The sequence below is a fragment of the Pogoniulus pusillus genome, chromosome 2, assembly GCF_015220805.1.
Source record: "Pogoniulus pusillus isolate bPogPus1 chromosome 2, bPogPus1.pri, whole genome shotgun sequence".
Taxonomy (NCBI): Eukaryota; Metazoa; Chordata; class Aves; order Piciformes; family Lybiidae; genus Pogoniulus; species Pogoniulus pusillus.
This window is the reverse complement of record NC_087265.1, coordinates 33177024-33204103: the sequence shown is the minus strand read 5'-3', so window position 1 is coordinate 33204103 and position 27080 is coordinate 33177024. Positions and strand designations below refer to the sequence as shown.

The 27080-nt window shown below is 42.5% G+C and overlaps 1 protein-coding gene across 3 annotated transcripts in view; it reads right to left on the bottom strand.

Moving 5' to 3' along the window:
- The window catches only part of TRAF3IP1 (TRAF3 interacting protein 1), a 64728-nt gene that overhangs the window by 12801 nt on the left and 24847 nt on the right, over positions 1-27080 (bottom strand). For all 3 annotated transcript variants that reach the window (XM_064159815.1, XM_064159823.1, XM_064159834.1), the window contains 6 exons: positions 15247-15345; positions 9043-9136; positions 7071-7154; positions 6209-6329; positions 6021-6057; positions 4620-4696 (listed from right to left, as the gene is read on the bottom strand). In XM_064159815.1, the coding sequence (XP_064015885.1) occupies positions 4620-4696; positions 6021-6057; positions 6209-6329; positions 7071-7154; positions 9043-9136; positions 15247-15345 (512 nt within the window). The remainder of the gene's footprint in view (positions 1-4619; positions 4697-6020; positions 6058-6208; positions 6330-7070; positions 7155-9042; positions 9137-15246; positions 15346-27080) is intronic.

Sequence of the window (27080 nt, the reverse complement as noted above, 5' to 3'; positions counted from 1 at the left end):
TGTCTCACTGCAGCTTTATTCAGGTCACTGCATTAATGTCACATCATCATGAACAGAGCTGTCACTCGGAGATGAAAGCCCTTCTGCAGGTAACTCTGATTAAATGTTAGCATCAGCATTTCTCATGACACACTAAGCTGGCAGGATACTGAGAAGCTGTGAGTTTGAATGGTGAGCCTCTTCAAAACACTTACATGGTGGGGCATATGCACACATCTGGTTAACATGACACATTACTAATTGCATTGGCTGGGGGTGGGGGGATACCCAACATCGTGCAGCTGATGGATTAATGTAAAACTCAATCACCTGAAGAACTTTAAACAAATGGAATCAACAATGATTGTGTTTGTTCTAAGATTAGAAGTACATACTTAATTTATCACACTTGTAATTAAAGTTAATATTATCCAGGTGTTAAGCTATTTAGTAGCACTTGTTCCTCACAGAAACCTCAAAGCTGCTGCTTTGAAGCTCATGAACTGTATTTGCTAGTGCAAAGATGGGAATTCTGTGATCCCACTTCCCTACAACTAATAACCTGCTTACATTTTGCACACATCAAATAAATGAAGTGGAGTACAAAACGTAACATCTGTTTCTTTCTCTGTTTAACATTAGAGGGTTAGATTCTAAACAAATACATTTAGGAAGTCTTTTTAGGAATTTGTTAGGCTGAACACAGCTAATCAAGGCAGCAGGAGTCTTGTGTATTTCCAGAATGACCTCTTTGTTTGACTTGAAAATTGTGTATATTATTTTAAGTTTCTGCACATGCAAAACCTAGATGATGAAAGTCCCAGTCTTCTTCTTTTCTCCTTTTTTTTTATTAGTCAAACTTTTTTAAAAGCAAATGCATGTTTGGAAAATGCAGCACTTAAAAGGTTTCAGAGGAATGCTTTAAACACAACTAAAGCTCCTTTGCAATCAGCAGTTAGAAGTGAAGGTGTGAAACATCCCCAAGAGTTTCATGTTCTGTTACATTTGGATTAAGTATTAATTCATCAACTTCACCTCATTTCTAGTTGATTAATCCACAATAAATTAGGTAGATTCACTGATTTTTTTTTTAATGAATATTGGAATTAAGTATTAGCCAAAAGTTCCAGGATTCAGACTACAAACATATATATTCCTTCCTTTGTTTTCCCAATTGGCAGAAGAACAAGGCTTTAAAGACTAATGAATATAACTGGGAAAATACTTCTTTTTTAGTGTGCATTGGACAAAATGAGGACAGATGAAAGCTCTTACTGACAGATACAAGGATAACCTTCATTACATCAGATGTAATTTCCCACAGCAAGTAATCTCTCAAATTTTCACTGGACTTTCAGTTACCTTACTCCACAATACAGAAGTACAATTACATTTTACTCTCTAATGCATAATGAATTTTGGAATAAAATTGCTGATGTAGAAGATTATTTCTTCTGGAGAGTTTGATGGAAAACAAATTAAATAAAGAGTTGACCGTCTGGGGAGAAATGGTGAAATCTCAGACTGATACTGCTTCCCAGAAGACTGCAGAGCTAGACCTGGCACAAAACTGACGACCATTTGAACACAGCACGCTGGCCAGGGTTCATTGACCCATTCTCACAGTCCCATCAACACAGGACATGGTTCCACTTGCCTGCCTAGACCACTTGGCAGAAATCAACCACTTGAAACTCTTCTGTCTTCTCAATTACTTTTGCTGCCTCTCTCCAAAGAGATTCCGCAGACCAGTAACTACTCCTTCCAAAACTGCTGGTCTGCAGTCTCACAAGAATACATCTTGCCACTGCCACATTAGGAACATCCTTCAGAGATGAGATGTGCTCACTCTGAGCATGCCAGACACTGACCTGCTATCCTCAGCATATCTGCTCCCTGAAATATTCCCAGAGGCAATGCTGCACTGAAAACGTATTTTTCACTTTTACTGTCTTGTGCATCACCCTGTCTCTATCCCCTAAAATAATCTCCCACAATTCAGTAATGTCTCCAGCTTGTGCTTTCTGAACTACATATGTCAAGTCCTTATTACTGATTCCAGCATTTTTAATCACCTTTTCCACTGATTTTTAATCTCTGCCTTCAGGAAAACTATGCTTCTCTCTCTGGATCACCACTTCAACAACATCATTTAAAAAGCAGTATCAGCAAAGAAACTTACTGCAGTAGCAGCCAGCTGCTTGGGTATGAGATCAGATGATATTCCAGGAGCTTAGCTTTGTATGCAGGTTTTCACATGGTGGACTAGGGAAGTCAGCAGGTTGTTTTTTTCCAGAACTAGCTGCCTATTATCAGCACTGCTAACACAGACCAGTGTTTCAAAAGATGCAACAAAAGACAAACAAGGACTGAATGAATGTTTTAGAGACTGAAAATGGGCAACTGGACTAAATGGTTATTGTAGAAGGCCACAACTGTTCACATGCATTTAAAAAAAACCTAAAAGCAAATTGTTTTCAGTGTTATTTAAAAAAACAAAACAGACAACAAACCAAACAAGAAAACCCAAACCAACAAACCCTCCCAAAAAATAACACAAACACCAGAGGAAGCTTCCATGCATGAAATCTATGCAGTTTTGTAAACCCTTTCCCATCGTCTTTTTCTATGTGCAGTGCTGAGGCTGACAGGACACAAGACCTAAGGGCACAGCCTACAGCACAACTGTGCACCTATGGCAGCCTCAACGAACTGTTAACCAAAGCTTAGTCTCAAGACTGATGATGCAACAGCGCCACCTAGCAGAAGAACTCGGAACCGCTCTGCTGCTTGCTCCCACAAGTGCCAGCTCGACATGCCCCCCCGGAGAGAGAACTTTAGAGCTAGTTACTGAATAAACACAGCAGCATCAACTTTTACTCCTCCTTTTCTCCGAACAGTTCTACATTACTCAAGCAGGAAAATTTTCCCATCAGACACATTCACTGGAGATAACCAACAGTGTTTCGATGATGCCACGCACACAAGCTGCACGTTCAATCAATGGTATGTCACTCAGCAAGTTGGGTAAAGCTTCAACTATTCACAATGAAATATGAACAGGAAACTGAAAGTGTTTTCCTACTTTAAGGAGGGTTCATTTCCTTCATTAACCTCAGCCCTTGCAACACATGAAAGGAATTTTCATTTAGCCAAGCAGCTCCAAATTTCAGAGAGGAATACACTCCCCCACGGACCAACCTAACTTTCTCAACTTGCTGTGGAAGAAATGCAAAAGCTGATCTGTGTAGCAGCATGACTTATTACCACAAAGTCAAGCATATCCTGAGCTGCATGCAGAACAGCACGGTCAGCTGGTCAAGGGCTCTCACTATAGTGAGACCCCAGCTGCAGTGCTGTGTCCACCTCTGGTGTCCTCAGCACAAGAAAGACATGGACTATTGGTGTGGGTCCAAAGAAGGTGACAAAAATGATCAGAGAGCTGAAATATCTCTGTTATGAGGACAGGATGAGACAGTTGAGGTTGTTCAGTCTGGTGAAGAGAAGGCTCCAGGATGACTTTATAGCAGCCATTAGGTATCTAAAAGCAGCCTATTATAAAGATGAAGACAGTCTTTTTAACAGGGCCTGTTGCAACAGGTCGAGGGATAATGGCTTTAAAAAGCTATCTCCCCACAAAAAGAGGGGAGACATAGATGAGATCTAAGGAAGAATTTTTTTACACTGCGGGTGGTGAAACACTGGCACAGGTTGCCCAGAGAGTAGGTAGAATTTCTATCCCTGTGTGTTAGTTTGAAGCCAGCTAGAATGTTTAGGTGAGAACTAGATTACAGGCTGAGAAAGGGAAACAATGGTGATGTCTACTTCGCTCATAGGCTTGCTGACATGTGTAAGACCAAGAGTAAAAACACAGATAAGGCATTTGGGCACTGCCTGGGCTCTGGGCTGCATTTCCCTCTAACCTCACCTACCATCTCTGTGATTAATCCGCTTGCCTCCTAGCCCTGCCCTGGGTGATCCTCCATTCTTCCTTGGGGCACAAGGCAATGTCTGGGGTAAGGTTGAGGGGTGGGAGAAGGTAGAAGGGCGGTTGGGAGCCCCTCCTGGGGACTCAGGTTTCTGGGAGGGGAGCTGTGTCTCTGTATTACCTTTTACCTTACATGTTTCTGTATATAACTGTATATACTGTAAATATCTGCTTGTATATTGTGCTGAGCTGTAAATATAAGCTCCATTCAATTTCCAGAGCCAGCTGAGTCTAGTCTGGGTGACTTCCAAAGTTGGGGAGGGGGCAAGTAACACCCAAACCACTACATCCTGGAAACATCCCAGGTCAGGTTAGACAGGGCAACCTGATCTAACTGAAGTAATACTGAAACAATAATGGTACAGCTGTACAAAGGTTATCAGCAGACTTTTTTTCCTAGAAAAGGCTCCCTCAAAAATTGTACTGTAATACCGAAAAAAAACTTAAATCACAAAAATTAAAGGTGATAAAGAGAGCACTACAGAGAGAAGGAACAGTATGTGACAGACTAGTGGAGGAAAAAAAAAAACCAGCATGACACATCAAGGAGGAGAGCTTGATTCATAAATGGAAAAAACATTTAAGGCAGAGGAAAAGGTCATGAATATAGTATTTAATATTCATGGTTCTTTGAAGGTCACTGCCATCTTACCCTGTCTGTTGTCTGTGATGATTTCTGTGACGCCTCATAATCTTTCTTTGTCTCTAGGATTCTTTTTACAAGTCCACCTGTTGAAGAATCAGTGTATTTCTCAGCAGCAGCTGGCACTACAATATTGTTTCAGACATTCAGACAATTCTATCAAAACCAACTGCTTAACTCTTTCGAATGTAAACAGTTTTTACAGCAACACTAAGGGAATTTTAATTTTTAATAGAATTTTCTATTGTACCATAGAACTAGAGAATGCCAGGTTGGAAAGGACCCCAAGGATCATCTGCTCTAACACTTCTGGGTGACAGTGCAGATTACATGAGATGGCACAGCACTCTGTCAAGCTGAGTCTTAAAACTGACCAATGTAGGAGAATCCATCACTTCTTCAGGAGAAAAATTTACTATTCTAGTATTTCTACTCTAAAATACTCCAATAATTGCTGACATACAAGGTATTTGTTATTTGAGCTGTTTCTCCTCTAAATCAAAATGTATAGTCAGTATCATTTACTGAACAACTCAGTACAAAAGCAGGTCCTTGAGCTATATTAACACAAAAGCTTTTCCTCTACACCCCTCTTTTGGAAGAATTCAAGAGCCATATGAATCATAGAATCAACCAGGTTGGAAGAGACCTCCAAGGTAAGCCAGTCCAACCTAGCACCCAGCCCTAGCCAGTCAACTAGACCATGGCACTAAGTGCCTCATCCAGGCTTTTCTTGAAGACCTCCAGGGACAGTGACTCCACCTCCCTGGGCAGCCCATTCCAATGCCAATCACTCTCTCTGGCAAGAACTTCCTCCTAACATCCAGCCTATACTTTCCTCGGCACAACTTGAGACTGTGTCCCCTTGTTCTGTTGCTGGTTGTCTGGGAGAAGAGGCCACCCTTTGTGAGGGCTTTGTGTGTGGAAACAAATATATCTGCCTAAACCACATCCAGCGTAACCATAATGGCAGCCCCTGAATCAGAGATGCGAGGTCACAAGTAAGCACCAGTGTAGTTAACAACCAGTCCATTAAATTTTCTAAAAGCTTTTCTGTGTCTTGCCTTGAACAGCCAATCCCATCTCATATATAAAAGCTGTCAAGCTGTACCTGACACTGTAAGAAATGTTAATGTATGAGTTTCATGCAGAATTTTAAATCCTGCTGACATAAAAGGCCTAAAGAAAATCTGTACTTAATGTCAGTTATAAATCCAGCTGCACAAGTAAACAAGACTACATTTGAGAATTAACTTTTGATTTTCTTGCAAGAGTTGCAAGTTCACACCCTCAAGAGGTATTTTACTGCTTTATTCAGCATTTTAAGTGTTGAGCATTTAGTTGAAACCCATAGTTTTATTCTGTGCATATAGATATATATATATAAAATATATGTAACAGCAAACATACCATGCTTCTGATCTTCAGTCAGCTCCACTTCTGGCTCCTACATATGCAGGAAGAAAGCTTTAGTTGCATTGAAGCTGACATTGCTATAATAGACAACTATTTTTAAAAGTTCACCTAGAAGCTACTTAAACAAGTAAGCTACAAACAAAGGATGGGGAAAGGTTCTATAACTTGCCACATGAACAGACCATTTGCATATCTGGTATTTCTGACAGTGGTAACGCTGCCTCCACCACAAAATGGTCATCATCATCATCAGAAATCTGCTGGTCTACAATCACATTTGAGACTGTTTTACCACTACTGCTCCTGTAAGAGACAATGAAAAATTAAAACCTAGTAAGATCTCTTCAAACCTGTTAAGAGCTGTCCAGAACAGAAAAGACATCAGTACCCTCCCTTCCTCTCTCAAAATAAAGCAGCATCAGCTAAAAACACATAAAATTCAAAGGCTGGAAAAGCAAGAGCTTTCCAGTTGTAATAGGAAGGCACTGAAATCAAGGATTTGACCTTTTGGGTTTGTTACGTGATTGCTGCTAGACCCTTTCTATCCCTTTGATAAGTGATCAAAACAACAAACCCAAATAAAATAAAACAAACAAAACATCCCCAAACTGACCAACCAAAACTCTCACAAGGATGTATTCTTTTCCTTCTAAACACACTACTTCAGCGATTGGCACTTGTAAGAGATCGAGCCAGACATTTTGTCCATAGATCTGAATGGCTGTTTCAGCTTTTTCTGAACACCATGTTCTAAAGATCTCTTCTGGCTGCACTTTAGATCAAGGTTCTAGGGCTACCTGCTTCACAATTTCCCAAGGCAAAAAAATCCAATCATATTTTTGACCTCCCAGATGCAGCTGCCAACCATAACTTTTATCTGAAGTGCTGCATTTGCAGAAACAATAAAACAAATCAGGCTTGAACTTTCCAAAAATGAGCTGTGAGGTGATCATCCTATTGAGCAGCAGGTGAGGCACCACAGGTTTCAGATTAGTGTGGTACAAGAGCTAGAAAAGTCTGCTCTGCACCTCCCACGTTCCTTACCTTTCTGGAAGTAAGACCTCTGTGCTTTCCTGACGTTTTACTCGGGGTGGTGCTGGTCTTGCACTGCTAGGACGGGGAGTACCTCTGCAATGAGAAAGAGACTGATTTTTACTGTAGAAGGAAGCCACACATGTCCTCTAAACGAAGAGTGAGCCAAGCATGACAACACTGACAACATCTCCAATATACACCCCCACATGGCAATAGTTGCTGTCCTACTGAGGGTCTAGGAAAAGTGTCCTAAGCAAAAAATCCAGTCTGTGATTCCAAGGAAAAATCAGCTCTTGATTTGTCTAACTAAACAGTCTGGGTACAGCATTGTATCAATAACAATAAATTTAGCATTACATGTTGCAAGGTAAATGGAAAAAAATGTTTTCACAAGTAACAGAGTTACACAAACCTTTGCTGGACAAAATAAAATGAGAAAGAAAAGGCAAGCTTATCTTAGCCATAACACTGAACTTATGGAATGCACCTATGACAATGTATCATAGTATAGTATAGTATCATAGTATCATCAGGGTTGGAAGAGACCTCACAGATCATCAAGTCCAACCCTTTACCACAGAGCTCAAGGCTAGACCATGGCACCAAGTGCCACGTCCAACCTTGCCTTGAAGTGCCCCAGGGATGGCGACTCCACCACCTCCCCAGGCAGCCCATTCCAGTGTCCAATGACTCTCTCAGTGAAGAACTTTCTCCTCACCTCCAGCCTAAATCTCCCCTGGTGCAGCCTGAGGCTGTGTCCTCTTGTTCTGGTGCTGGCCACCTGAGAGAAGACAGCAACCTTCTCCTGGCCACAACCACCCCTCAGGTAGTTGTAGACAGCAATAAGGTCACCCCTGAGCCTCCTCTTCTCCAGGCTAAACAATCCCAGCTCACTCAGCCTCTCCTCGTAGGGCTGTGCTCAAGGCCCCTCACCAGCCTCATCGCCCTTCTCTGGACATGCTCAAGCATCTCGACGTCCCTTCTAAACTGTGGGGCCCAGAAATGAACACAGCACTCAAGGTGTGGTCTAACCAGTGCAGAGTACAGGGGCAGAATGACCTCCCTGCTCCTGCTGACCACACCATTCCTGATGCAGGCCAGGATGCCACTGGCTCTCTTGGCCACCTGGGCACACTGCTGGCTCAAATGTGCTAGTTTGAGGCTAATTGGAATATTTTAATGAGAAAAAATTAGATTCTAGGCTGTGAAAAGAAAACAATGGTGATGTCTACTTCACTCACAGGCTTACTGAGATGTATAAAAGCAAGAACACAAGCATAGCTAAGACTCTGTGTGTGTGTGTGTCTGTCTCAGTGTGTGTTTCCCTGGGCTTCTTCTGTGTAATCCTTCTGCTTCAAACCCCCCTTGCTGATCCTCCAAACTCACCTTGCACGTAATGCAAACTCTGGCATAAGGTAGATGGGTGGAAAGAAGGTGGAAGGGTGGTTAGGAGCCCCTCCTGGGGACTCTGATTTCTGGGAGGGGTGTTCTATTTCTTTATTACTCTTAACTTGTATATTTCTGCATGTAGCTGTAAATGTTGTAAATATCTGCTTGCATATTGTGCTAAGATGTCAATATAAAACTGCATTCCTTAGTTTCCAGACAGCTGAGTCTAGTCTGGGTGATTTCATAAGAGTGGGTGGGCAGGTAACTCCCAAATCATCACAGTAATGCAATGTTCTTCTCATCAGACTCTCCCTCCTATTTCATTAACATCACATTGAAGCACTTCATGGATTAAGTCTGAAGTACTTCACAATGCTCAAATTTAATCTATAGAAGGAAATGAAAGTGAGTAAAGGAAACCATAATATTTCTTATTTAGCAGCACTAGCAGAAACATACTGCTCCAAGTTCTCTTGCTCTTTTAAAATGTTATTATCTCAGATACATCACAATTTGGTACAAAAAGAATAAAGGATATTTGATTCAAACAAGATAAAATTTCATTCAGAGAGAATCCAGATTAGGAACCGACCTTTGGATGGGCTGAGGTGGAAGATCATTGGGCATTATTTCACCATTTTCAAATACTGCAGGTTTTTCATCAGTTGTGTTCTCAGCTTCTCCTTCTATTAAACAAAAACAAACACACAATTGTGTGTGCAAGACAAACTGAATTTTACTCACAACAGTATTTTGAATCTTAACACAGAATCACACAGACTATTATTAGCACTACACTTGAATGTGTGTTCATGAAATACATCATGTCACAAAATCAGAAATAAAACTCTATAGGTTTCTACAAAAATTAGTATCTTGTGAACCTCTGGGTTTTAAAAATCTTGGAGCATTCACAACTCAAAAGGGACATAAAAAACCCAAACAAACCCATGTTAAATGCCTTTATTTTTTATATGATTCTCAATATAGTGAAATTCATCTGTGAAAATTACATCATCTTGCTCAGTTCCTCCATAACTGCACAGTAACATTTGCAATATTTCAAACTGCTTGTTACACAAAGTCGTAAGAGGAAAAATGTTATCAAACCAACCCTGTAATTCTCCATACTGGGTTTTTTGGTAAGCCTTTCTTTTGGTAACCTCCTTATTTTCCTCAACTGGTACTCTTACCAGTATTCTGACTCAGATTTCAGTAGGGGGTTGGACTGGATGATGTCCACCTTGATTGACTCCTGACCTACATCAAGGATTTTAGGATGAGGTTGTCTTCTGTAATCCCATTATAGTTATCCTCTCCATAGGACTGACTCGATTTCCCTCTCCACAGGGCTGCTCTCAATCTCCTCATCCCCCTACTTGTATCAGGGATTTCTCCAACTCAAATGCAGGACCTTGCACTCAGCTTTGTTGAAGCTCATGAGGTTGACAAGGGCCCACGTGACCAAGTCAGGCTCAAGTCTGAAAGTTGTGCTGTGTTGCTGGACGTACCACAAGTTTCATGTACTTCTCTTAGCAACTAATTTAGCATCTCAGATTAAGAGATGCAAGAGGGATTGGAAAATTCCACTTCTACATGGTGAAAGACACTTGCCCACATGATGAAGATCATAAATGTACAAAGAAATATAAACTAGAGGCCTGCTCCTTAACAAAACGTTCGGCTTTGTGTGATTTTTTCTGTTCTCTGTCCTGACATGCACCATGCTGACATAATGGCTGTCCACAAAACAGCAAGTCACCAGTTCTGACGAGTACTGATTTGCACTGTATAGAAAAGAAGCATCTCTAAAATCTCACTTCCTTGGTTCAATCCACAGCATCAGTAGAGACAGTGCCGCAACAGTATCACAGCACATGCTGTGACACCTGCACAGAGCAAACAGATGCTTCAGGGACCTCCTAATACCACATTTACGGGAGTTCACTGTCTATTACTGGCCCAATTACCCAGGTATTTCAGGAAAGGTTTTGTGGATACCTACCAGTCTATGATTCTTTTAATATGAACAGCATCACAAACACAGTAAGAAGAGGGGAAAAAAGTCAGCTATGACATTAAAACAAAGGAACACACATCTTTGGGGGTTTGCAGCAATTACCTGTGATGTATTGCAACAAGCTCCCCACAGGTTCTGCTTATTTTGAGGTTAGAACACTGCACTGTTCTATAGTAAGAACAAAGCACTTTCATAGATGGCTTTTTTGGCATTCTTTTAAATAGAAATTACTTGTATAGAGTCTACTCAAAGCACTCAAACACAACTAAATTATGTTTTATTATCATTTCAAATTTCTTTAATGCATAGCACAAAAGGAAACAAAGCACCAAATTACACAAGTGCTTCATTCACTTAAAAATAAAATGCTTGGGTTTTTTTTGTTCTACTAGAAGTTTTTAACTCTCATTGGTATGTTCAGTGCTGGCCTTTTGTAACTATAATGCTCCTGAGTCACACACAAATTGTCCAGGAAATAAAAAAATACATTGATTTTTCAGAGAACTTACATAACTTCAAGAATAATCTGACCAAGTTAGGCATGAAGCACACAAGGACTATGGACAGCTTCTTACTTGGGAATTACTACTAGGGCTGGGAGAATAGGGAGAATGTTCCCTAACACATTAGGGAATATTTCCAACTCCTATTTCTGTGCTAAAGACTTTGATGATCTGTTCACAAAGCAGAACACACTTATGAGAAAAGAAACTTTTTTCCCAAAGGTCAAAAGACAGTAGAAGTTTTGAATGGTTTGATCAAAATGTTTGGATTGAATATCTGCGTAGACACTCCTGAAAGTTAAATGAGATGTGTAAAAGTTAAACTGTAGAAAGCTGTATAACAGATTTGAAAGGCAAAGCCATGCCACTATACTTTGAACTAGGAAAGCACAGGATCTGCTCACCCCTCAAAGTGAGTTTATGCAGTCCAGAAATATAAAAACTAATGTTCCAGAGAAAACTTAGAAGCATTAGCAGAATGTAATCATAGAATCACGCAGGTTGGAAGAGACCTCCAAGATCACCCAGGCCAACCTAACACCCAGCCCTATCCAGTCAACTAGACCATGGCACAAAGTGCCTCATCCAGGCTTTTTTTGAACACCTCCAGGGATGGCAACTCCACCACCTCCCTGGGAAGCCCATTCCAATGGCAAATCACTCTCTCTGGGAAGAACTTCCTCCTAACATCCAGCCTATACCTCCCCCAGCACAACTTGAGACTGTGTCCCCTTGTTGTGTGGCTGGTTGCCTGGGAGAAGAGACCAACTCCCACCTGGCTACAGCCTCCCTTCAGGTAGCTGTAGACAGCAATGAGGTCACCCCTGAGATTTTGGTTTGTTTTTTTTTTTTTTTTTTTAAGTTGCCCCAAGTACCCCTTAAACCCCTGAAAACCTTGTGGAAGAACTATCTTCACCTCTTCTCTGAAGACAGCTAAAGGATAACTTCACACTGAGCTTCTCTAACCTACTCCAAAGGAAGGTTTGGAGTCATGGAAAGGCACTGACTGTCATTTTCAAGCAGTTTCAACTGCCAGTTTACATTTCATTCCACTGGAGTTAAGTGGAATATTTTATAATGTACATATAATGGCACTTCTCTGAGGATAGATGATAGATGGCTGTGACGGCTCAGCTGAAAGAGTGATGGCAGCTGCCACAGGTTACAATGCTGCAGGCATCAGAAGAGACGAGGAGACACTTGATGCAAGCCAATCCATTTATTGCATTCCAAACGTGTTTATGTAGCTTTCATCAGAAGGCTACAAACTGTATTAAACTGTAATTGGTTACATGTACTTGCATTAGAAATTACATATTAATTGGCATAGACATACATCGTATTCTCTCAACAATACATACATTGTTTCTAAGCAATCTAAGTCAGCAGAGAGAGGTGAAAACCACAGGCTCCAGCCTTCTATGTGTTACACCATTCTCTAAGGTCATTCCAACCTTCTGTTTTATCTTAACTCAGTACTTCAGAGCTCATGCACTCTCGCCTGTCCGTGTCTTATGTTCCAGTATTTCAAGTTCCAATAGCTGTACCATTCCAACAGACACCGTAAGGTCTGAGCTAAACTTTAGAAGCACAACTTTACTCCTCCTAGAGACATCTATTTCAATGTAATCACCAAAACTGTGAGAAGATAAACTGCACTAGTGAAACTTCTCAATAAGCCATTACTTAAGAATTTAACGAGCTTCAGAAAAATCTTACCTAATCATCAACTTCTAAAAAAGTTTCATGCTGACCTAGCCTTTTAGTGTGACTGAAACCCAAGTGTTCCTCCTTTTTTGCCACAGTGGATGCATTTATGTGCACACAACTAAAGGAATGGGAACCTGAGCAACTTCAGTAGTGTATATGCAAACAACTGAGGTAAACCAAAACACCCTTTTACCAAAAAGCTTTCTATACATACTTCTTATTTATGAGGCTACCAGTGGGGATTCCTAATGGAGAACACCAAGACAGAATAACTGATATGATGACAAATCCTCATTTATAATGAAAAACAAGAACACAAAATACAATGGAAAGGTTCAGAGCTTTGATGGTCAGAAAGACTGAAGCAGAATGTAGATATAATACCCCAAAAGATCCAGGAAAATAAGTTCATTTCAGCCAATAAACAATGTTTACATTGATTCTTCCTTTGGAAACTCATTGGCAGTTAAAGACACAAGAGCACACTAAGAAATGTCAGGGGATCCCTGTCTTTTGATGACTCCAAAGAGCATCCAGCTTAGCTCTCTGCAATGACTGCTCCTATTTTCATAATGGATTTCATATTCTAACTGTGAAAGCCATTAAATGTATGAATGATGATTTCATCTCTATAAGAACTTTACAGTGCTGAGACCAGTCCTATTCAATATCTTTAGTGAAGATCTGGACCAGGGGATTGAGTTCAGCAACAGTATGTTTGCAGATGACACCAAGCTAGGAGCAGGTGTGGATCTGTTGGAGGGTAGGAGAGCCCTGCAGAGGGACCTTGACAGGCTGGATGGGTGGGCAGAGACCAATGGGATGAGATTTAACAAAGCCAAGTGCAGGGTTCCACACTTGGGCTGCAACAGCCCCAAGCAGCGCTACAGGCTGGGGACAGAGTGGCTGGAGAGCAGCCAGGCAGAAAGGGACCTCGGGGTACTGGTAGATAGTAGCTGAACATGAGCCAGCAGTGTGCCCAGATGGCCAGGAGAGACAATGGCATCTTGGCCTGTATCAGGAATAGTGTGGCCAGTAGGACAAGGGAGGTTATTCTTCCCCTGTACTCAACACTGGTCAGGCCACATCTTGAGTACTGTGTCCAGTTCTGGGCTTCTCAAATCAAGAGAGATGTTGAGGTGCTGGAATGTGTCCAGAGAAGGGTGATGAAGCTGGTGAGGGGTCTGGAACACAAGCCCTGTGATGAGAGGCTGAGGGAACTGGGGGTGTTTAGCCTGGAGAAGAGGAGGCTCAGGGGTGACCTCATTGCTGTCTACAACTACCTGAAGGGAGGTTGTAGCCAGGTGGGAGTTGATCTGGTCTCCCAGGCAATGAGCAACATAACAAGGGGACACAGTCTCAAACTGTGCTGGGGGAGGTATAGGCTGGATGTTAGGAGGAAGTTCTTCCCAGAGAGAGTGGTTTGCCATTGGAATGGGCTGCCCAGGGAGGTGGTGGAGTCGCTGTCCCTGGAGGTGTTCAAGAAAAGACTGGATGGAGCATTTAGTGCCATGGTCTGTTGATTAAATGGGGCTGGGTGCTAGGCTGGACTGGCTGATCTTGGAGGTCTCTTCCAACCTGGTTGATTCTGTGATTCTAAGGTTCACTAATGCACTGTTACATTATACCATCTTAATAAATAAAGCTCAAAATAACAGTCAATACAATATCTGGTTCTTACGCTACCTGAGAATCCAGTCCAGATCCATAATGAAGCTGGCAGTACTGCTCTTACATGCATTTAAATTATAAATAGAGAAATATAAAATTGTATTCCATAACAGATACATTCCAACAGAGAAGACAGCTCCAAAAGATTAAAAGGAATCAGCATAGAAGTTCTCCCAGTTGTGTAAGGTCACACAAATGCCTTGGCCAGCTGTCTACATTTCATCAGACTGACACAGCTACGAGGCCCTGAAGGCCAAGGGTGGACTGGCAAACAGCCTTTGACCTCCCACATACAGGGTATTGACTCTCCCAACTAGGTCAAGCATCTGGATATATGGAGAAAACAAACACAGCTTTTACTTGAATCTCAGTTCTTCCTCCTACATTTTTCCTCTATGGCTCCAGGTACACTGTAGCTGGATACAAATACCTCATTACCAATGTATGTCTTGGCAGCTATATACAACCATTCTTTTGGTTTTTTTTAATGGAGAACTAAGAATGCAGAGATGGATTTTTTCACTACAATCCTTAAAAATGCAAACATTGAGACTCCCAAATAAAGAAGTCAAGGTGCAGTGATTCAGCTCTTACACAGAGTAAGTCACTAAGGGACTGAGGTGCAGCAGTCTTGCATTTTCTTTAGGACATGACAAGCCTCTTTGAAAACTTGCATAAGAGTAAGGAAAGAGAAAATAAAGGCAACCATTTCATCAGGTAGCACACATTTTTCAACCAGGACCTTAACCACAAGATGTGATTAAAACACAGGGCAGCAGTTAGATCACGTGTAAATCCTCCTCCTGAAATCAGTTAGCTGCACAGACTCAAGTTCAGCCCCGAAGCACTCAAAAAAGACATTCCAAGGCAGTCAAGTTTTTACTTTCCATACCTTTCTGTTTTACGGCAAGCCCTGGTTCAGCTTTCTCTTGCAGCTTAGCAGCACTGTCCTCTGAAATCTTCTCTACCACATTCTTCGTTTCCACAGTTCCTGTAACAAAACAGTTTATAGCCAAATGAAACCAAAGATTGAGTAAAAGTTTAAAATATAAAAAGAAAAGCAAGCTACATTAAATACCTGATACATTTAGTACTTCTTTATGGGCTATCCTAATTTAATAAACCATTCTGATTGTAAACAAATAGCATTCAAAGTAGACAAAGACTTTTTACATGACTGCTGATTGAACTTCTTATATAACTGCAAAATAAGGTCAATTTCTTCGCTCCAGAAATGATTTATAAATACTTATTACCCTCATCAAACAACATAAACAATACAATATTTACCCAGTAAAGTCTTAGTGATTGCTAAAATACACAATATTCATAGAATCATAGAATCCTAGAATCAAGTAGGTTGGAAGAGACCTCCAAGATCACTCAGTCCAACCTAGCACCCAGCCCTAGCCAGTCAATTAGACCATGGCACTAAGTGCCTCATCTAGGCTTTTTTTTGAACACCTCCAGGGACGGTGCCTCCACCACCTCCCTGGGAAGCCCATTCCAATGCCAATCACTCTTTCTGCCAACAACTTCCTCCTAGCATCCAGCCTAGACTTCCCTCGGCACAACTTGAGACTGTGTCCCCTTGTTCTACTGCTGGTTGCCTGGGAGAACAGACCAACTCCCACCTGGCTACAGCCTCCCTTCAGGTAGTTGCAGACAGCAATGAGGTCACCCCTGAGCCTCCTCTTCTCCAGGCTAAACACCCCCAGCTCCCTCAGCCTCTCCTCATAGGGTTTGTCTTCCAGGCCCCTCACCAGCTTTGTTGCCTTTCTCTGGACACGTTCCAGCACCTCAACATCTCTCTTGAATTGAGGGGCCCACAAGTGGACACAGTACTCAAGGTGTGGCCTGACCAGTACTAAGTACAGGGGAAGAATAACCTCCCTTGTCCTACTGGCCACACTATTCCTGATACAGGCCAAGATGCCATTGGCTCTCTTGGCCACCTGGGCACACTGCTGGCAGTATAGTACTTTGAATGCATAACACACTAAGGTTTGTTTTCAGGGCCTTAGCTTTAAACAGATTTCATACCAATGCCATTCATTAAGCAAGAATGGCTGACTTCTGAGAGCTGAACTTTACAAATTGCTAGTAATGCCACAGAAGAGCCTAGTTCACAAATGCTGTTCACTCTAAAAAAGTGGGTTAGGTTGTATGAAGTGAAAGACCATTTTATCTACCAATTATCTGAAATTATTTCCCTCAGTTACAATAGAACAAGGTTGACAAAACCAAAGTAACACACAGTGAAAGAAAACTGAAATATTCACATATACATCTAATTTCTAAGTATTGCCATTCAGGGCAGAGGGATGTAAAGGAGAAATGATTCAGTACCATTTGTACATCATTTCTGAGAATGTACCTGTGCACTGAACACATGGGGGCAAGAAAAATTAAATTATACACTCAGTTTGTCAAGATACATACAGAATGGATGGAACACTTAGCTTTAGTCTTAGCATTAAATATATATCCATAGACACACATATCCCTTCACTTGGAGTAATATGTTCAGTTCACATACTCCTAAAAATGCAGCAGAAGCAAAACAAATTCAGAAACAGGAAAGATCAATATACAGAAAGAGGATCTATATTTAAAATAGCAGCTCCCAAAGTGCTGAACTTCCCAATCTCCTTATCTGCAAACAGGTAACTAATGCAAAGGTTAAGAACAGATTCACAGGGCCCCTACCTGCAGCCAGGGCATCTAAGGCATTGCATTTCAACAACCAGAACAAGTGAGCAAGCAGTTCTAACTCAGGAAAATAATTTATTAGCTAGAGCTCTGCCTAATGCTTGGGTTGAAACATCTAACACATCCATAGCCCATGATGAAATTCACAGAATTAACCAGATTGGAAAAGACCTCTAGGATCATCAAGTCCAACCTAACCCTTCTAATTAACTAAACCTTGGCACTAAATGCCTCATCCAGCCTCCTTTTAAACACCTTCAGGGATGGCGACTCCTCCACCTCCCTGGGCAGCCCATTCCAATGGTTAATCACTCTTTCCATGAAGAACTTCTCCCTAATGTCCAGCCTTAGGAAGAAATTACTGCATCACAGGAAGCAACCACAAAGCTACATAGTCTACTGCAGCACAAATACTCAGTTCTAGATAAAGAGGGCCTAATAAAAAGTATGGTGCCAGTCTTTTTAGCAGGGCCTGTGTGATGGTTTGGGGGTTACCCCGCCCCCCCACACTTTTGAATTTGCCCCAGCTAACTCAGACGGACCCTGGGAATATAGATGAAGCAATTTATTTACAGCTAGCAGAATTTACAAGCAGCTATTTACAATACATACAGTTATATACAATTATATACAGAAATATACAAAGGATAAACAATACAAAAGCACAACTCCCCTCCCAGAAACCTGAGTCCCCAGGAGGGGCTCTCAAACCACCCCAACACCTCCCCCCGGCCCTCTCAACCTTACCCCAGTTCTCAGGAAGAAAAGAGGTGCAGCCAAGAGGTTAGGGAGCAAGGTTAGTAGGAGCAGGGTTAATGAGATGTGACCAGGTCTAAGGCAAAAGCAAGAGTGAGAAACAAAATGGAGAATAAGTCTTTTTTTCTTCCCAGAGTTCTCAGCGTGACTGTGAGAGAAGTAGACACAATTGTTTTTCATTTCACTGCCCGTTATCTAGTTCTGTTACCAAAACATTCTAGCTTGCTTCAAACTAGCACAATCCACCCCTGTCTACTTCGCTCAGAGTATCGCTGAGAATTATCCAATCTAATCTAAACCAATATTTACACTAAAACAATATATACAATTCAGTTCACACTTCAATCAGATGTAGGTGATTCAAAAGCTCAGAACAGGGACTCCCAGGTGATGTTGGGTTCGTGCTCACATACTGTAGATGCTATCGTAGATTCTCTCAGTGTTGGGCGCCGATGTTATCTAGAACAGAAAACTCCTAACAACTTGAATTTAAACTCTCTCAGCTAAGGTTAAATTTCTCTGTGGAATACACTGGATTTCACCATTCTCCTGCATTACCCAGTAGGTGTGACCAGGACCTTCAGCAGATACCACCCCTCGGACAGGTTTCCCTTCGCCCGAAGGAGAAAATACCCAAACAGTTTTCCCTAACAGATTCTTTTCATGTACAACAGGAACTTTATCACCCTCTACTGTTTGGACCAAATCTGATTGTGCAGGTCCTGCTCTGTTTACTGAACCTCTACTATTTACCAACCAGGTAGCTTCTGCTAAATGTTTGTCCCAGTTTCTCAGAGTTCCACCCCCCATGGCTTTTAGGGTGGTTTTCAGCAAACCGTTGTAGCGCTCAATCTTCCCTGAAGCTGGTGCATAGTAGGGTATGTGATAGATCCATTCAATACCATGCTCTTTGGCCCAGTTTTTCACTAGATTGTTCTTGAAATGAGTACCATTGTCTGACTCAATTCTCTCTGGAGTTCCATGTCTCCACAAGATTTGTCTCTCCAAACCAACAATAGTGTTACGTGCAGTAGCATGTGGAACTGGATAGGTTTCCAACCATCCAGTGCTGGCTTCTACCATCGTCAACACATACTGCTTACCAGAACGAGATCGAGGTAAAGTGATGTAGTCAATCTGCCAGGCTTCACCATACTTGTACTTTGACCATCTCTCACCATACCATAAGGGCTTGATTCGCTTAGCCTGCTTAATAGCAGCACAAATGTCACAGTCATAGATGACTTGGGTGATAGCGTCCATGGACAAGTCAATTGACCTATCGCGAGCCCATCGGTATGTTCCATCTCTGCCTTGGTGTCCAGATGAGTCATGGGCCCACCGAGCTAAGAACAGCTCACCTCGGTGTTTCCAATCAAGGTCAATGTCAAGTTCAGAGTTGGTATCAGCTTGAGCAATCTTAGCAGCTTGATCTGCCTTCTGATTATGTTGATGTTCCTCAGTTGCTCTGCTCTTAGGCATGTGTGCATCTACGTGCCGCACCTTCACTGGAGTTCTCTCCAGCCATGCATCAATGTCCTGCCATAGATCAGCACACCAAATAGGCTTTCCTTTCCTCTGCCAACCATTCTTCTTCCAGTCCTTTAGCCAACCCCATAGAACATTGGCTACCATCCACGAGTCGGTGTAGAGGTAAAGGATAGGCCAATTCTCACGTTCAGCCACATCAAGAGCAAGTTGAACAGCTTTTACCTCAGCGAACTGACTGGATTCTCCTTCGCCATCTTTCGTTTCGGTAACTCTCCTGGTTGGACTCCAAACCGCTGACTTCCATATTCGCTTGTTCCCAACAAGACGACAGGAACCGTCTGTGAACAAAGCATAGTTCTTTTCCTGATCAGAGAGATCACCATAGGGAGGAGCTTCCTCAGCACGAGTTATTTTCTCCTCTGGAGGTTTGGAACAGTCTGTGCCTTCCGGCCAGTTGGTGATCACCTCCACCAAACCAGGTCGGTCAAGATTACCCATTCGTGCTCGTTGGGTTATCAAAGCCATCCATTTAGACCAGGTTGCATCTGTGGCATGATGTGGTGATGAACCTTTGCCCTTGAACATCCAGTTAAGAACTGGCAGTCTAGGAGCTAAAAGCAATTGTGACTCAGTTCCAATCACTTCAGAAGCTGCTTTCACTCCCTCATAGGCTGCTAGAATCTCTTTCTCAGTTGCAGTGTAATTTGTTTCTGAACCTCTGTAACAACGTCCCCAGAAACCAAGTGGACGACCACGTGTCTCATTTGGAGCTCTCTGCCAAAGACTCCAAGTTGGACCATTGTCACTGGCAGCCGTGTACAGAATGTTTTTAATGTCCGGACCAGATCTCACAGGTCCCAAGCCCACTGCATGGACTACTTCTCGTTTGATCTGATCAAAGGCTGCTTGTTGTTCAGGTCCCCACTCGAAATTATTTCTCTTACGAGTCACATCATGCAGAGGTTTGACAATCTGACTGAAACCAGGAATGTGTAGTCTCCAAAATCCCACCACACCAAGAAAAGAAAGTGTGTCCTTCTTACTGGTGGGAGCTGCCATGGTAGAGACTTTGTTAATCACATCCTGAGGGATGTAACGGCGACCATCCTGCCACCGCACTCCCAGAAACTGAATTTCTCTGGCAGGTCCTTTGACCTTGTCTCTCTTAATGGCAAAACCTGCTTGCAACAGAATGTCAATGATTTTGTTACCTTTCTCGAAGACTTCCTCAGCAGTTTGGCCCCACACAATGATGTCGTCGATATACTGGATGTGCTCTGGAGCTTTACCTTTCTCCAGTGCATTGTGGATGACTGAGTGACAGATGGTTGAGCTGTGTTTCCACCCCTGAGGCAAACGATTGAACTGGTACTGGATTCCTCTCCAGGTGAATGCAAACTGAGGCCTGCACTCCTTTGCTATGGGAATAGAGAAGAAAGCATTAGCAATGTCTATGGTTGCATACCATTTAGCCTTCTTCGATTCCAGCTCGTACTGGAGTTCCAGCATGTCTGGCACAGCTGCACTCATGGGTGGCGTCACCTCGTTGAGGGCACGAAAGTCAACTGTCAGTCTCCAGTCGCCCGTAGGTTTGCGCACAGGCCAGATGGGACTGTTGAAAGGTGAATGAGCTTTCTCGATGACAGCCTGACTCTCCAATTGACGAATCAGCTGATGAATGGGCAACAAAGAGTCACGGTTAGTTCTGTACTGCCTGTGATGAACAGTTTGAGTTGCAATTGGCACTTCCAGGTCCTCTATGTCATGATGTCCCACAGCTGCAGATTCATCTGAAAGTTCAGGTCTAATAGACAATTTCAATTTATCATCCTCAATCTCTACAGATGCTATTCCAAAAGCCCATTTGTGACCCTTAGGATCTTTGAAACAACCTTGTCTCAAAAAGTCAATTCCCAGAATGCAAGGCGCATCAGGACCAGTTACAATAGTATGTTTCTTCCACTCTTTACCAGTTAAACTGATCTCAGCCTGTACCTTAGTTAACTCTTGAGATCCACCAGTGATTCCAAAGATAGAAATGGACTCTGTCCCCTTGCAATTTGATGGCAATAAAGTACACTGAGCACCTGTGTCAACTAAAGCCCTGTATTTCCGAACTCTTGAACTGCCAGGCCACCTAATGAATACATTCCAATAGATTCGGTTCTCTCCACTATCCCTTTCCTCCTCCTGGCTGGAGGCAGGGCACCCCTAATGCTGAACATGGCATATGGGGTGTACACAGTGATTGGTGGTGTTGCGAGAGGAATTGCAACTGTTGGAACAATTGCAGTTGCTCTCGGGAGCTGAAGAAGTGACAGCTACTTTTCGGGCATTATTGCCTCTGTTTCTGCCACTCTGCAGATCCCTGACTCTCTTTGAAAGAGCTGAAGTAGGTTTACCATCCCATTTGTTCATGTTCTCCCCGTATGTGTCACGCAGAAGTATCCACAGTGACGCACGTGATTGCTGCTGTCTGGGTGGAATTTGTCTCCTCCTAGGCTGGAATTGCCTTGCAGGAGGTGGGCGTCTGTTCCTGACTGCAGAAACATGCACCCATTCAGATGATGCAGGAATGGTATCCTTCACCAGATTGGAAATTGAGGTTGTAAGGTCCTCCTTCAGTTCTTTCATGCTCTCCTTGATGCCATCTCTAATCTCTGTACCTAGAGTTTTTATGGCAGAGACTAGACCAGAATGTGACAAGCTGTCCTCTATCTGCCTGAGCTGGTCAGTGAATTCACCAACAGTGAAAGACCTTCCATTATCACTCCTTGCTAGAAACTTACTGGCCAAGATGTTAGCATAGGATGAAGGAGCAAGCTTAATCAGCTTCTTCATGAGACCTGTTCCCAAAGGAATATCATCAGGCTCATGAGTGCCATGATCTCCATAAAGCACTTCCTTCACAGCAAACTCCTTCAGAAGCTTAATTCCCTGCTCAACGGTGTTCCACTTCTTGGCAGCCCATGGCAAATCATCTCGGGAAGGATATCTCATAGCCACAGCCAACAGAAGGCGTGTCCACAAGCTAACCCTACCAAGAGGACTTGCTAGGTGTTTGTCCACTCCACTCTCCTTAGTGAGTGGTCCCAGCTGCTTGGCAGACTTGTCTCCTACCTGCAGGGCATTAGCACCAATGCCACGGCATCTCACTAGCCAGCTTAGGATTGGCTCACCTGATTCCCTTGTGTATTCCTTCCTAACTTCCCTGACCTCTCTGAGTGGATCCTTTGAGCCTTGGATGTCATCTTCCTCCTCTTCCTCCTGTTGTTCTGGTGGTGCCGGGCCTAACACAATCTTCCTCATAGCATTCCTAAACTCATGGGAACCATCCTCTCTCTTGGCAGCTAACCTCACAGCACTCCTCTCACTTGAGTATTGTTGTCTCAGCACATCTACAAGGTCTCGCAGACTAACTGCCTCCTCTTCCTCCTCTTGCTGCTGATCACCAGAGGTCCCCTGTCTTACATCCTCCTGCGAACCACTCTTTGTCTTAGCTTTTGCCTTAGCAGGTGCCAGAAGGGCCTGAGCAGCAACAGACTTGGATGTGTCTGCTGGAGGATTTGAATCTTTAGGAGTCTGACTTGGTGGGTTTGAATCCTTAGGGGTCTGACTTGGAGCATTTGTATCCTTAGGGGTCTGACTTGGAGCTTGTGAGTTCAAATCTGCCTTGCTTTTAACAGGAGGATTTTGGTTCTGGTCTGCTGGCTGGGGGTTTGAATTGGCTGAGCTGGTGTCATTAGGATTTGGACTGACTGGGCTAGTGTTACCAGCACTAGTAGTAGTATTAGCATTAGTGGGATTGTTCGCCTGTCCTCCTGGGATGCCTGCCAACCCTGACTTGTTTTCATTTTTGCTAGGAACATTCTGATTTTGGGTATTTGCCTGTGCTCCTGAGGCTCCTGCTGAACTCTGCGGCTTGTTTTGGTTATCCTTATCATTGTTTACATTAGTGGCGGGAACACTGGCTGTGTTCCCAGAACCTACAGAGGAGGGTGGAGAGGCTGGCAAGGGGGAAGCCAATAACTGTGTTCCCTTGTTTTGCTGTGAGAGAGACTGCTTCTGAGACACAGAATTTTTCCTAGCTCTTACAGAAGCTGGTTTTGAATTTTTTACCAATAATGCCAAAATTAATATGAATATTAAAATCATGAGGCAAATATTAAAAATTGTGAGAAGAAAAACAGTTTTACACGAGCATGTACCTATGCAAACAGTTGGAATTCCTGTCTTAGGCTGAATAACTCTCATTAGAGCCATATTTAAAGCAGAATTTCCATTGATTGTCACATTATTGACCAGAGCTCCTGTAATGTCCTTGGTAATATTCTCAGAGATATTAAAACCAGCATAACCAAGAATAAAATCACCCCAGCTCCAGAACATATCTGAAACCTTAGCTTTAGCCTTATTATAAGCCAGATCAATGAAATAAGCAACAATTTGACCTTTTAACCAACTAAATACCAAGAAAACAAAACCAGACCAGAGCAATGCACCAACCAAATACAATAGCTGCTTGATTAGCTTCATCTTAATTCCCAGAGCTAATTTCCACTCACTCCAAAATATCTAGCCCCACGTTGGGCGCCAATAAAAAATGTGATGGTTTGGGGGTTACCCCGCCCCCCCACACTTTTGAATTTGCCCCAGCTAACTCAGACGGACCCTGGGAATATAGATGAAGCAATTTATTTACAGCTAGCAGAATTTACAAGCAGCTATTTACAATACATACAGTTATATACAATTATATACAGAAATATACAAAGGATAAACAATACAAAAGCACAACTCCCCTCCCAGAAACCTGAGTCCCCAGGAGGGGCTCTCAAACCACCCCAACACCTCCCCCCGGCCCTCTCAACCTTACCCCAGTTCTCAGGAAGAAAAGAGGTGCAGCCAAGAGGTTAGGGAGCAAGGTTAGTAGGAGCAGGGTTAATGAGATGTGACCAGGTCTAAGGCAAAAGCAAGAGTGAGAAACAAAATGGAGAATAAGTCTTTTTTCTTCCCAGAGTTCTCAGCGTGACTGTGAGAGAAGTAGACACAATTGTTTTTCATTTCACTGCCCGTTATCTAGTTCTGTTACCAAAACATTCTAGCTTGCTTCAAACTAGCACAGCCTGCTGCGACAGGACAAGGGGTGATGGTTTAAAACTAAAAGAGGGGAGATACAGGCAATATCTAAGGAAGAAGTTTTTCAGACTGAGGCGCAGGTTGTCCAGAGAGGTTGTAGAAGCCTCATTCTTGGAAACATTCAAGGTTACGTTGGTATTTATCTATTTAAAGATGTTCCTGCTCACGGCAGGGTATTGGACTAGATGACCTTTGAAGGTCCATTCCAACCTAAACCATTCTATTTACACATCTCCAGTCAATACGAGAAAGTATTGAAAGCTCTGACCATTATTACCACCACTAATTACTAATATCACAATGCAAGAGGCACCAGCATAGAGCACCATAAGGTTTTTACTGCTCTCTGGATTACTTACTGGAGCACCTATGAGCCCTACTTACCTACTGCTGCTCTGCTGCCTTAGAATAAAAGCTGGGCTAATGCCTCCAAGTATTTAGTGCTTAGGTAAATGAACATTTGAGTGCACTGGCTTGTTGCATGATGAAAAGAGGAATATTTTTAAATGTACCTTAAAGTCAAAACTCAGGGTGTATTTATCAGAAAAGCTAGTTCCTGCTTTTAAAGAAGGGACTATCCCATAAAACGGGGTGTGTCTGGTCACTATAGTGTCAGTTCAGGCAACACAAATATTCAAATCTTGGGAAATAGAAGAAGTTATAGGATCAGCTAAGGGATCACTATGCAGTAAAATAAGACTACACTTAATGGAATCCAGACCATGCTTTTCAGCTGCAAAATTATTAAAACCTCACAGCATTTAAGTGCATGAGATATGACATAAAATATTCAGTTGTCAAGCACCAACTTGAATTAAGCTCTTAAGGCAGTAGACATTCAAATCCAAAGTGTCCAAACATTTTTTTCCCCCCACGTCTTTTTGAAAATGTGGCTATTGACTGTTCTGAAAGCACTACTCAAGCTCTGATATAACACCAGTGTTTCGCCCCAGACACAGGGAAACCTACTAAAACAGAAACCCAAAGAAAACGTGGATGCTTGTGAAGACACACAGCAACATACAATCTCTTTACATAACGTAGTAGTAGTGACGTTGGCAGGTCAAATGTATGGAGTTCACATGCTTCATTAGTCTGAACAGTACCTACCAGTCTTTAGCCACAGTCAGATATTTTAACAGGTATCAATTCACAGGTGTCATTGCATCTTCTAAACAGAGATGTTAAACTGATTCATGCACAGTTACTTCTTCACTAGAATTAAAATATCAGTACCTAGAGCACAGAGCTATTGAATCACAGTAACTCATCAGGTCACTGAAGAGTAGTAGGGAAGAGCCATTTAAATACAGACAGAAATTGTTAATTGCACTGCTGTTGTTTTGAGGTCTATGAACCAGACAGTTTTACTCCTTATCTGTTTCTGTAGACTATTCCTCTTTGTTTTCTTAAACAAAGAACTAGCACTCCTACGTTTAGATTCCTTCCTTCCTGATGTGGAAGTATTAAATATTTGGGGTATTCTGAAGAGAATCTAGTTCCCAATTAGTATGCAAATACAGTATTTAATAGGCTGACATAGAAAAGCTGGCGACATAATCAGCTGCAATCAAGCACCTTAACAGATAAAATTATTTAGTTATTTGCAAAGTCTGGCACAATCATCTATCAAACTCACTTAAAACCATACAATGACTAAAATCTTCACTAAATCTTCTCCTGACAAAGAGAAATTAGTAATGCATGTGTGTAGCAGAAAAGAAGAGATGTTTATTGACAATTGTACCATTTGTTACAGAGCGCTAGTCAAAGACTCAGAAGATATTGTCATCCAAAGGTAGATAAACTGGCTTGTAATCAATATAATCCCAGTTTACATCAATCCACCTCCTAATGGGCAAACAGATACCAAGACCTATTATTAGAAATGTGTCCAGTTCTGGAGCCTTCAATTTAAGAAAGATGTTGAGGTGCTTGAACGTGTCCAGAGAAGGGCAAATAGGCTGGCGAGGGCGCTGGAGCACCGTCCTATGAGAAGCGGCTGAGGGAGCTGGGGTTGTTTAGCCTGGAGAAGAGGAGGCTTGGGGAGACCTTATCACTGTCTACAACTACCTGGGAGGTTGTGGCCAGGTAGGGCTTGGTCTCCTCTCTCAGGCAACCTGGGACAGAACGAGGGGACACAGTCTCAAGCTGTGGCAGGGCAAGTTTAGGCTGGAGGTTAGGAAGAAGTTCTTCCCAGAAAGAGTGACTGGCCATTGAAATGGACTGCCTGGGGAGGCAGTGGAGTCATCATCCCTGGAAATGTTTAAAAAAAGGAGATTGGATGTGGCACTTGGTGCTATGGTTTTGTTTATTAGATAGTGTTGGGTGACAGGTTGGATTTGATGATCTTGAAGGTCTTTTCCAACCTGATTGATTCTGTGATTAGAAGCAACAGTCCTGACAGGCTCGACACCAATGCAAGGACAAGATGACTACAGAGTTTCCTCCTCAGGGTAGTGGACCACAATGTTACCAGAAGAGACTCCTGTCTGGCACAAAGAGATGGGCCTTTTACAGATTGTCAGTTTGTGCTGACAACGTGTAACAGATCACTATCTGCCCTTCCTTCCCCAGCATCCTCAGCAGAAATGCAGCAGGGCTTAGGTCCTACACCTACTGTGAAAT